Source organism: Musca autumnalis, unplaced genomic scaffold, assembly GCF_047663935.1.
Source record: "Musca autumnalis isolate F117 unplaced genomic scaffold, ASM4766393v1 scaffold_9, whole genome shotgun sequence".
Classification (NCBI taxonomy): domain Eukaryota; kingdom Metazoa; phylum Arthropoda; class Insecta; order Diptera; family Muscidae; genus Musca; species Musca autumnalis.
This window is the reverse complement of record NW_027412450.1, coordinates 104,166-117,485: the sequence shown is the minus strand read 5'-3', so window position 1 is coordinate 117,485 and position 13,320 is coordinate 104,166. Positions and strand designations below refer to the sequence as shown.

The 13,320-nt window shown below is 29.0% G+C and overlaps 1 protein-coding gene across 7 annotated transcripts in view; it reads right to left on the bottom strand.

The window, feature by feature from the left end:
* Window positions 1-12,273, bottom strand: part of LOC141388257 (adenylate cyclase type 2-like) — a 60,145-nt gene extending 47,872 nt beyond the window's left edge. For 6 of the 7 annotated variants that reach the window (XM_073958295.1, XM_073958293.1, XM_073958289.1 and 3 more), the window contains exons 1-2: window positions 11,995-12,273; window positions 1,994-2,116 (exon numbers count right to left, since the gene is read on the bottom strand). In XM_073958295.1, coding sequence (XP_073814396.1) covers window positions 1,994-2,104 — 111 coding nt within the window. In that variant the 5' untranslated portion in view covers window positions 2,105-2,116; window positions 11,995-12,273. Of the gene's footprint in view, window positions 1-1,993; window positions 2,117-8,316; window positions 8,515-11,994 lie in introns of all 7 variants that reach the window. The other variant, XM_073958290.1, reaches the window with a different exon arrangement.
* Window positions 12,274-13,320: the final 1,047 nt, after the last annotated feature.

The following is a 13,320-nucleotide window of genomic DNA, read 5'->3' as shown; positions in this document are numbered from 1 at the left end:
ATTTGTTCTATAGAAAATGTCATCGACAAGAATTTTATTCATACGAAAAGATATAAGGTATAAAGTTATCGATGAGTTTTTTATGGAAAACGTTTTGATCGGTGAATTTTCCTATGGAAATTTTCCTATTGAAGAGTGTTGTCGATGACTTTGTCCATAGAAAAAGTTGCTATCGATGACTTTTGCCACAGAAAAAGTAGTTATCGATGACTTTTGCTACACAAAAATGTTATCGATAACATTTTCTATATAAAAAGTAGTTATCGATGAGTCTTTCTATAGAAAAGTTGTTATCGATGACTTTTCCTATAGTTATATATGACTTATCCTATAGAAAATTCGTTACAGACATCTTCTCCTATAGAAAACGTTGTTATCGATAACTTAAAAAATGTATCGATGACTTTTTCCATAGAAAAAGTTTTTGTCGATCACTTATCTAAAGAAAAAGTTGGTATCGATGACTTTATCTTCAGAAAAAAATTGTTGTCGATGACTTTTTCTACAGAAAAATAGTTATGGATGACTTTTTCTACAAAAAGTTGTTGTCGCTGACCTTTTCTATAAAAACAAGTAGTCATCTATAAGTTTTTCTATAGAACGAAAGTTATCCATAAGTTTTTCTATGGAAAGAGCAGTTATCATGAATATATCAATAGAAAAAAAATGTTGGCGTTGACTTTTTCTACAGAAAAATTTGTTATCGATTACTTTTTCTACAGAAAAAGTAGTTATCGATTACTTTTTCCACATAAAAGAATGTTAACGATGACTTTTTCTACAGAAAAAGTAGTTATCGAAAAAAACAAAAGAGTTTGGTGGATTTTTTGAAGAAACACTTGTTATCGATGAGTCTTTCTATCGAAAATATGTTATGATGCATTTTCGATTGAAAAACTTTTAATCGCTAATTTTTCCCGTAGAAAAATTATTATTTCCTGAACATTTCCATCAAAAAACTTATTATAATAAATCCCTAAAACCTCTATTTGTTTTAAACGTTTTATTATGTAATTATTTATTTTTCTGCGATAGGTTTCACATTTACCTTCACATTGATAGTTCACGTGTAATTCATGCCTATTTCGCTTTACCTTGGCCTTTACCTTGTTTGCACTTGGAATAGTCACTAAAATCCCACAACAAGTTAAACTACATGGAATGGTTTTACACCTCCCACCGATAACCCTCTCCGTCTCTGCCACAAAATTCGTGTGGAGAAAAAGAAACAGAACATACATTTATAACCAGACATTTTGTTGCAAAACTTAAAAGAGTGCAACAAATGTCAGATGACTTGAAGAGATAAACTAAAGGCAATTCCAATTGCCAGGCAGGCGTCCATATGGTGAGCAGCCATACACCACAGTGTTCATGGGGATGTTGATGTTGTTTCCGGCATCAAGGACATAGTAGAGCCATTTTGCAAATGTGTTGTAAATTACTATGATGTTTAATAGTTTTTTGTATGTATGTATGCATGTCCTTTAAGTGCAGAACAAAAACAACTACAACAAACATATGTTGCCTACTTTTCAATGACATTTCTGGTTGTTGAAAAATTTATGATTTTTAATGACTTGGTTTTTGAATACAACAAAAAGGTTTTAGCCACAAAAACAACACCATTTAAATTGACATTCATTTGATAAAGTGACGTCCTTGCTTCCGGCCTGTTGCATTTTGTGCAAACGAAACAAAACCGATTTAAACTATGCGAGGCTACATATTTTTCTAATTAGCTTCGTAAAAATCCCTCTAAATACACATCCCTCTTCCTTCGCTCCCTCTCTCCGTCATTGTCATTCATCACTTGAATCTTTTGTCTCTTTTCGACAAAACTCCGATCCAATTTAAATTTCATTTTCACAAAAATCACATTCAAGTGTAGTCGTTGTTGTTGGAAGTGATGTTGTTGTTGTTGCTGGTTTTTGGTGTTAATATTCATTGGCATCCTTTTTGAATGGTTGGGGGTGGGCGGGCAGCTACTTACCACAGGTAAATTAGGCGAATAGTCCGGTGCAATGCACAGGCGATAGACAACATGTATGGCCGTCATAAATAGGGCCAAGACCACAGACACTGGCCACGATATTGGCAGCATTGTATGAATACCCTGGAGGCAAATGAGAAAAGAAAAAAAAACGAATTAAAACAACAAATACAGAAACATAATTAATATGGAAATGCTATGAGATGTTGTTGCTGTTATTACTTTATTGCATTGTTGTAATTTTGCGTGTTTGAGCTGTTGAATGTAATGAGACATTGGGGACTTGTTTGGTTGGCATGCATTTTTGTAACGCATATGTATATACAAAAGTTGTTATCGATGACCGTGTCTATATAAGAATTCAATATCGATGACTTTTTCAATAGAAAAAAAGACAATATCGATGACTTTTTTTAGAAAAATTTAATATTTATGACATTTTCTAAAGAAAAATTCACTAACGATGACTTTTTCTATAGAAAAACTCACTTACGATGATTTTTCCTATAGAAAAAAGTCACTAACGATGATTTTTTCTATAGAAAAACTGACTAACGATGACTTTTTCTACAAAAAAACTCACTAACGATGACTTTTTCTATAGAAATGCACACAAACGATGACTTTTTCTATAGAAATACTCATTAACGATGAATTTGTCTATAGAAAAACTCATTAAAGATGACTTTTTCTATAGAAAAAATCACTAACGACTTTTTCTATAGGAAAACTCACTAACGAAGACTTGTTCTACAGAAAAACTCACTAACGATGACTTTTTCTAGAGAAAAACTCACTAACGATGACTTTTTCTATAGAAAACTCACTAACGAAGACTTTTTCTATGGAAAATTCACTAACCATGACTTTTGCTATAGAAAATTTAATTATTGATGACTTTTTCTATAGAAAAATTTTTTATAAATGACTTTTTCTATAGAAAAAATCGTTAACGATGACTTTTTCTATAGAAAAATCCACAAACGATGACTTTTTCTATAGAAAAACTCACTAACGATGACTTTTTCTATGGAAAACACACTAACGATGACTTTTGCTATAGAAAAAATTCACTAACGATGATTTTTCTATTAAAGAGTTCAATATCGATGACCGTTTTCTATAGAAAAATTCAATATCGGTGACTTTTTGTATAGAAAAATTTAATATCGATGAGTTTTTCTATAGAAGAATTTAATATCGATGAGTTTTTCTATAGAAGAATTTAATATCGATGATTTTTTCCATAGAAAAATTCAATATCGATGACTTTTTCTATAGAAGAATTTAATATCGATGATTTTTTTATAGAAAATTTCAATATCGATGACTTTTTCTATGGAATAATTCAATATTCATTATTCGATGACTTTTTCTATAGAAAAATTAAAAATCGATGACTTTTTCTGTAGAAAAAATTAATATCGGTGAGTGTTTCTATAGAAAAATTCAATATCGATGACTTCTTCTATAGAAATATTAATATCGATGACTCTATCTATAAAAGAATTCAATATCGATGATTTTTTCTACAGAAAAATTCAATATCGATGATTTTTTCTATAGAAAAATTCAATATCGATGACTTCTTCTATAGAAAACTTCAATATCGATGACTTTTTGAATAGAAAAATTCAATATCGATGACTTTTTCTATAGAAATATTAATATCGATGACTTTTTCTATAGAAAAATTCAATATCGATGACTTTTTCTATAGAAAAATTCAATATGGATGACTTTTTCTATAGAAAAAATTAATATCGATAACTTTATCCATAGAAGAATTCAATATCGATGATGTTTTCTATAGCAAATTTCAATATCGATGACTTTTTGTATAGAAAAGTTCAATATCGATGACTTTTTCTATAGAAAAAATTAATATCGATAACTTTATCCATAGAAGAATTCAATATCGGTGATTTTTTCTATAGAAAAATTCAATATCGACGACTTTTTCTATAGGAAAATTCAATATCGATGACTTTTTCTACAGGAAAATTCAATATTGATGACTTTTTCTATAGAAAAATTCAATATCGATGACTTCTCCTTAAGAAAACTTCAATATCGATGACTTTTTCTATAGAAAAATTCAATATCGGTGATTTTTGTATAGAAAAATTTAATATCGATGAGTTTTTCTATAGAAAAGTTCAATATCGATGACTTTTTGAATAGAAAAGTTCAATATCGATAACTTTTTTCTATAGAAAAATTCAATATCGATGACTTCTCCTATAGAAAACTTCAATATCGATGATTTTTTCTATAGAAAACTTCAATATCGATGACTTTATCCATTGAAAAATTCAATATCGATGACTTTTTCTATAGAAAAATTCAATATCGATGACTTTTTCTATAGAAAAATTCAATATCGATGACTTTAACTATAGAAAACTTCAATATCGATGACTTTTTCTATAGAAAACTTCAATATCGATGACTTTTTCTATAGAAAAATTCAATATCGGTGACTTTTTGTATAGAAAAATTTAATATCGATGAGTTTTTCTATAGAAAAGTTCAATGTCGATGACTTTTTGAATAGAAAAGTTCAATATCGATAACTTTTTCTATAGAAAAATTCAATATCGATGACTTCTCCTATATAAAACTTCAATATCTATGATTTTTTCTATAGAAAAATTCAATATCGATGACTTTTTCTACAGAAAAATTCAATATCGATGACTTTTTCAATAGAAAAATTCAATATCGATGAATTTTTCTATAGAAAAATTAAGTATCGACGAATTTTTCTATAGAAAAAATTAATATCGATGACTTCTACTGAAGAAGAATTCAATATTGATAAGTTTTTCTATATAGCAAAATTTAGTATCGATGACTATTTCTATAGAAAAATTCAATATCGATGACTTTAACTATAGAAAAATTCAATATCGATGACTTCTCCTAAAGAAAACTTCAATATCGATGACTTTTTCTATAGAAAAATTCAATATCGGTGACTTTTTGTATAGAAAAATTTAATATCGATGAGTTTTTCTATAGAAAAGTTCAATATCGATGACTTTTTGAATAGAAAAGTTCAATATCCATAACTTTTTTCTATAGAAAAATTCAATATCGATGACTTCTCCTATAGAAAACTTCAATATCGATGATTTTTTCTATAGAAAACTTAAATATCGATGACTTTATCTATTGAAAAATTCAATATCGATGACTTTTTCTATAGAAAAATTCAATATCGATGACTTTAACTATAGAAAAATTCAATATCGGTGACTTTTTATATAGAAAAATATAATATCGATGAGTTTTTCTATAGAAAAGTTCAATATCGATGACTTTTTGAATAGAAAAGTTCAATATCGATAACTTTTTCTATAGAAAAATTCAATATCGATGACTTTTTCTATAGAAGAATTTAATATCGATGATTTTTTATAGAAAATTTCAATATCGATGACTTTTTCTATGGAAAAATTCAATATTCATTATCGATGACTTTTTCTATAGAAAAATTAAAAATCGATGACTTTTTCTGTAGAAAAAATTAATATCGGTGAGTGTTTCTATAGAAAAATTCAATATCGATGACTTCTTCTATAGAAATATTAATATCGATGACTCTATCTATAAAAGAATTCAATATCGATGATTTTTTCTACAGAAAAATTCAATATCGATGATTTTTTCTATAGAAAAATTCAATATCGATGACTTCTTCTATAGAAAACTTCAATATCGATGACTTTTTGAATAGAAAAATTCAATATCGATGACTTTTTCTATAGAAATATTAATATCGATGACTTTTTCTATAGAAAAATTCAATATCGATGACTTTTTCTATAGAAATATTAATATCGATGATTTTTTCTAAAGGAAAATTCAATATCGATGACTTTATCTATAGAAAAATTCAATATCGATGACTTCTCCTATATAAAACTTCAATATCTATGATTTTTTCTAAAGAAAAATTCAATATCGATGACTTTATCTATAGAAAAATTCAATATCGATGACTTTTTCTACAGAAAAATTCAATATCGATGACTTTTTCAATAGAAAAATTAAGTATCGACGATTTTTTCTATAGAAAAAATTAATATCGATGACTTCTACTGAAGAAGAATTCAATATTGATAAGTTTTTCTATATAGCAAAATTTAGTATCGATGACTATTTCTATAGGAAAATTCAATATCGATGAGCTTTTCTATAGAAAAATTCAATATCGATGACTTTTTCTATAGAAAATTTCATTATCGATGCCTTTTTCTATAGGAAAATTCACTAACGATGACTTTTTCTATAGAAAAACTCACTAACGATGACTTTTTCTATAGAAAAACTCACTAACGATGACTTTTTCTATAGAAAAACTCACTAACGATGACTTTTTCTATAGAAAAACTCACTAACGATGACTTTTTCTATAGAAAAACTCACTAACGATGACTTTTTCTATAGAAAAACTCACTAACGATGACTTTTTCTATAGAAAAACTCGCTAACGATGACTTTTTCTATAGAAAAACTAACTAACAATGCGTTTTTCTATTGAAAAACTCACTAACCATGATTTTTTCTATAGAAAAACTCACTAACGATGAATTTTTTTATAGAAAAACTCACTAGCGATGGCTTTTTCTAGAGAAAAACACATCAACGATGACTTTTTCTTTAGAAAAACTCACTGGCGATGACTTTTTCTATGGAAAACTCACTAACGGTGACTATTACTTTAGAAAATTTCACTAACGATGACTTTTTATTAGAAAAAACTCACTAACGATGATTTTTCTATTGAAGAATTCAATACACTGCTTAACAAAATTAAAAAAGTTGAATGTTTTAGACGAAGTTGTAGTTGTTTCTAGATGAAATCGGCGAGTTATTTTCAAATCCGGTCCCGGTTTTTCTCCATTAGCTCTTGTTTTTGAGATATAGCTCAAAATCGGTTTTGACGAGTTTAACCCAGACTTTCGTTATTTTCGGATACAAACAAATATTTTTTTGTGGGTTTTTCGACATTAATATATTAAGGAGATGTTGTACACTCGATATAAATCGTTTTTTAAATAGTTATGGCGAGTATATATCAAAAAAAATATAGAAAATATACGACGGACCTTGTAAAAATTGCTTATTTTGAGTATTTTAAGCTGTAATTACGTCATCGGGGGAAGTCATAGGATCTTCATATGGTAATGCGGATATGCTTAGGGTGTCTACTATATAGTCCAGTATTCAAATATATAATATAAAGTTCATAGCGCCCATGATTCGGCCATAACCTAAAAATCATCATGAAGACTGCCATTGAAAAGTAAATGGCTTATGTGGTAATGATATCACTGGTAAATTAATTCCCTTTAGCAGTCTTCATGTCGATTTTTAGGTTATGGCCGCATCATGGGGGCTATGAACTTTATATTATACATTTGAATACTGGATTATATAGTAGACACCCTAAGCATATCCGGAGTACCATACGAAGATCCTATGACTTTCCCCGATGACGTAATTACAGCTTAAAGTACTCAAAATATGCAACTTTTACAAGGTCCGTCGTATATTTTCTATATTTTTTGATATATACTCATCATAACTATTTCAAAAACGATTTGTATCGAGCGTACAACATCTCCTTAATATATTAATTTCGAAAAACCCACAAAAAATTATTTGTTTGTATCCGAAAATAACGAAAGTCTGGGTTAAACTCGTAAAAACCGATTTTGAGCTATATCTCAAAAACAAGAGCTGATGGAGAAAAACGGGGACCAGATTTGAAAATAACTCGCCGATTTCATCTAGAAACAACTGCAACTTCAGTTGAAACAAAAGTCCTGTTGACCAGTGATATCGATGACTTTTTCAGTAGAAAAATTTATTACCCATAGAAAATGTTGCCATTTTATTTCCGATGACCAACTATGTATTATAATCAATAACAATTGCTTTGTTCCAGAACTGCAAGAATCTTCTAATTTTTACTATTTTTTCCGATAACATAAAGGAAAAAATGTTATCGTAGTAAAAAATAATAGCTTCTTGCAGGTTCTGGAACAGAGCAAATTTGAAAACATTTTTTTACAACAAACACTTAATTGACGTTTGGGGACAACAACTTCCGTTTATTGGGCATGCAATGCATTGCATCGGAACAACATTTGCCAATGATGGCAAACTTCCGTTTCCAATGGCATAATGGTAATGCGTGTCTCCCATATGCAGATATTCAAAAGTCTCACACACACACACTTGCACAATGAAACTCTTTGAGTACAGTTTTCGATTAATTACAGACAGACTCAATATCCTTACAAACTTACCAGGAATACAGCAAATAACGGTAATGGCGCCAATTCTTCACCCGTAATTGCGGCTATCGTTCCCAACGAGAATGTGGTCACAATGGCAAAAGCCAATGCGGCGACGGGTGAACTTAAAACGGCTGGGAATTGCAGAGCGGTTAATATGCTGGCCGATATTAGAGCTGCCAAGGCCAGCAGTAGGGTGTGCAACAATTCCTGAAATTATTCAAAAAGAAGAGGAAGTGAGTGAATGAGGTGGCAAAGGAGAGAATGAAAGGGTATGGTAAAATAAAGCAGAACATAGAAATCCATGATTTTTTTCCATAGAAAAGTTGTTATGGATGATTTTTTCTGTATAAAAAGTTGTTCTAGATGGCCTATCGATTACATAATCTTTGCAATCGGTGACATTTTGATCGATTTTTCCATAACAAATATTTCTATAGAAAAAGTCATCGATAAGAAATTTTAAATAGAAATAAACATCGATAACAACTTTCTCTATAGAAAAAGTCATCGATAAAAAATTCTTCTATAGAAACATCGATAACAAATTTTTTTATAAAAAAAGTAATCGATAACAACTTTTTCTATAGAAAAAACTAGAAAAAACTATAGTGAAAGTCATCAATGACAAATTTTTCTATAGAAAATGCCAACGATAACAACGTTTTTCTATAGAAAAACACACTAACGATGACTGTTTCTATAGAAAAACTCACTAACGATGACTTTTTCTATTGAAAAACTCACTAACGATGCCTTTTTCTATTGAAAACCCCACTAACGATGACTTTTTCTGTAGAAAAACTCACTAACGATGATTTTTTCTATAGAAAAAATTACTAACGATGACTGTTTCTGTAGAAAAACTCACTAACGATGACTTTTTCTATTGAAAAACTCACTAACGATGCCTTTTTCTATTGAAAACCCCACTAACGATCACTTTTTCTATAGAAAAATTCACTAACGACGACTTTTTCTGTAGAAAAACTCACTAACGATGACTTTTTCTGTAGAAAAACTCACTAACGATGATTTTTTCTATAGAAAAAATTACTAACGATGACTTTTTCTATAGAAAAACTCACTAACGATGACTTTATCTGTAGAAAAACTCACTAACGATAACTTTTTCTATAGAAAAACACACTAACGATGACTTTTTCTATAGAAAAACACACTAACGATTACTTTTTCTATAGAAAAACACACTAACGATGACTTTTTCTATAGAAAAACTCATTAACGATGACTTTTTCTTTAGAAAAACTCACTAACTATGACTTTTTCTTCACTAACTATTACTTTTTCTATAGAAAAACTCACTAACGATTACTTTTTCTATAGAAAAACTCACTAACGATTACTTTTTCTATAGAAAAACTCACTAACTATGACTTTTTCTATAGAAAAACTCACTAACGATGAGTGAATAAGACATCGAAAACTTCTTTTTTCTTTTGAATAAGTCATCGGTAACAACTTTTTCTATAGTGAAAGTCATCAATGACAAATTTTTCTATAGAAAATGCCATCGATAACAACGTTTTCTATAGAAACTGCTATCGATAACAAGTTTTTCATCGATTTTGCTAGAGAAAAATGATCGATTTCAAATTTTTCCATGGAAAAAGTCATCGATAAAAAACTTTTGTATAGAAAATAGAAATTTAACGATGACAAATTTCCACAAAAAATCATAGATATAAATTTTTGCTATAGAGAAGGTCATCGATAACAACGTTTTCTATAGAAAACGTCATCGATAACAAAGTTTTCCTAAGAAAAAGTAATCGATAATAACATTTTCTATAGAAAAAGTAAACGATAACATAGTTTTCTATAGAAAACGTAATCGATAACAACTTTTTATATAGAAAAAGTCATCGTTAACAAACTTTTCTATAGCAGTCATCGATAACAAATAGAAAATCCATCGATAACAATTTTTTCATCGATGTTGTTAGCTAAAATTATCGATTTCCATGGAAAAAGCCATCGATAACAAATATTTTTATAGCAAAAGTCATTTATAACAAATTTTCCTAAAGAAAAATAAAATATGACAACGTTTCTATAGAAAATCGATAACAATTTGTAAATCGATTTTTCTAGAGAAAATTTTTCGAGTTCAAATTTTTTATGAAAAAGGTTATCGATAACAAAATATGCGCTATAGAAAAATTAATTTTTCTATAGCATAAGTAATCTATAAAATTTTTTTCTAAATAAAAGTTATCGATAACAACGTTTTCTATAGAAAAATCAATAGAAAAAATTACTATCGATTACTTTTTCCATTTCCAAAGTTTGTTATTGATTACTGTTTCTATAGAAAAAGTTGTTATCGATTATTTTCTGTATTGAAAAGGTTGTTATGACATTTTCTATTGAAAAATGTTTATCGATGACTTTTCCTATAATATTTTTTTAGCGAAAAATTTGCTATCGATATTTTCTATAGAAGCGTTATAGAAAATGGAGTAATCGATGGTTTCTTCCATAAAAAATTTTTATTTTTATTTTTATTGGCTTTTTCCATAGAAAAATTTGATATTGATGGAAGTTGTTATCGATGGCTTTTCCATTGCAAAGGTTGTTATCGATGACATTTTCCATTGAAACATTTGTAATCGATGACACTCTATATGAAAAAAGTTGGAACCGATGCTTTTTCCTGTTGAGAAAGTTGTAATTGACATTATTTATATTTTTTTCTGTAGAAAAAGTAATACCGATTTTTTGGTATATAAACAGTTGTTATCGATGATGTTTTTGTAGGAAAAGTTTTCATCGACGGCATTTCTGTGAAATATTTTTATCGATGACTTTTTCTATAGAAAAAGTTGTTATCGTTGATTTTTTGCTGTGGGAAAAGTTTTTATCGATTGTTTTATTTATAGAAAAATATTTTATCGATGACATTTTCCACAGAAAAATATGTTATCGCTAACTTTTTCATAGATGACGTTGTTATCGGTGATTTTTACTATCGAACAATTTATTGCTGATGACTCTTTTAATAGAAAAATGTTGCTATTGATAATTTTCGCAATAAAAAAGTTGTTATCGATAACTTTTTCTATTGAAAAAATTTTTATCAATAATGTTTTCAATAGAAAAACTTTGTTATCGATTATTTGTTCTACCGAAAATTTTATTTTCGTTTACTTTTTCCAATAAAATTTTTGATTTTTTTCAATAAAAAAATTGTAATCGATGGCTTTTTGCATAAAAACAGTTGTTATCGATAACCTTTTCTATAGAAAATTTTATTATCAATAACTTTTTCCGTAGAAAAATTTGTTATTGATAATTTTTTAAATATAAAAAAAATTGTTGTCGACGATTTTTTCTATAGACATTTCTGTTATCAATTACTTTTTCAATAGAAAATTTTGTTACCGATTACTTTTTCTAAAAAATGTAATCGATGACTTATTCTATTGAAAATTTTGTTATCGATGATATTTCTATTGAAAAAATTAGTATTGTTAACATTTTCTATAGAAATATATAATAGATATTATTTTGCCAACAGAAAAGCTTGTTATCGACGACTTTTTTATACGAAAAATTCTTAACGACAACTTTTTTCTTCTTCTTTTCAATTCTTGCCTTATAGATACTACCCTCTCTTACCATTTTCCCCATATTCTGATATTATTTTACGAAATTCATTCAACTCACCTGTTGGTATATCACACCAATTATAATGGAAACCACACATGCCACCAGCGATATCCATAGACCGGAGCGAAATAATGACTTACGCAATCGTTGGCGATAGCGTGTATACAGGTCATCCAAATGAATGTCCTCCGCTGTAATGGAAACAAAAGACAGAGAGACCAAAAGTTAAACAACTAAAAGCTTGAATGGTAAAATAAAACAGCAAGGAGCAGGCAAAGGCAAAATATGATTCCATCCGCATCCGCTTAATAAAACTTAATGACACTTTTAAGTGTACACCAGCACAGGCCAGGCAAGGCTTTGAAAAACTGGCCAGGAAATGTCGAACCAGACAGAAGAAGGACAATTTTGTTTCGAACTTAATAAAGAGAGAAATAGAAGCCTACAACTTTTGAAAACATTGGAAAGTGTCAAGCGTTTGCCGTTTTCTTTCATTTCATTGTTGTAGAGAAACGAAGGAGGAGGCTCACTAAAAGGTTAAATTACAGTAAGGCGCAGTGTAAAAGTTAAGTGGAGTTCTAAGTGCCTTGTTTGTGAAGGATGTGTCTGGAAGACCATGATGAACATGAGCAACTGTTTCAATGATTAAGTTAATAATTTGTTGTTGTTTTGTTGAAAAGGCGTCGACGGTTAGGATTTCCAGCAGTAGCTAAACGCTAGTAAATTGTTTAAAAGTTTCTGTTGGCTGTCATTGAGTTCAGTTTTTAATGATTTTTTTTTCTATTTTATTGGAGTATTGCTAGGACAGGTTAAATCTCTATAAGTCACCCCTTTATTCATTGTAGGAGGAAAGTCTGTTAAGACGTCATTTAATATGCTCAAAGAGAATATGTTTCATGTTTTATTAATTTCTTTGTAGAAGTTAAAAAGGTTAAGGATGGGATTCCTTTTTTAATTCAAGTCAGATTTACCATCTCCCTCATGGCGCATGATGTTTGTCAGCACGTATACGCAACAGGGTTCACTTAAGAAATTACCTCAATTCAAGTGGAAGTGTGAGGAAAAGTTGACATCGATGAATTTTTCTATAGAAAAAGTTACTGTCGATGACTTTTTCAATAGAAAAAGTTACTGTCGATGACTTTTTCAATAGAAAAAGTTACTGTCGATCACTTTTTCAATAGAAAAGGTTACTCTCGATGACTTTTTCTATAGGAAAAGTTCATGTCGATGACTTTTTCTATAGTAAAAGTTCATGTCGATGACTTTTTCTATAGTAAAAGTTCATGTCGATGACTTCTTCTATAGGAAAAGTTCATGTCGATGACTTTTTCTATAGGAAAAGTCCATGTCGATGACTTTTTCTATAGGAAAAGTTCATGT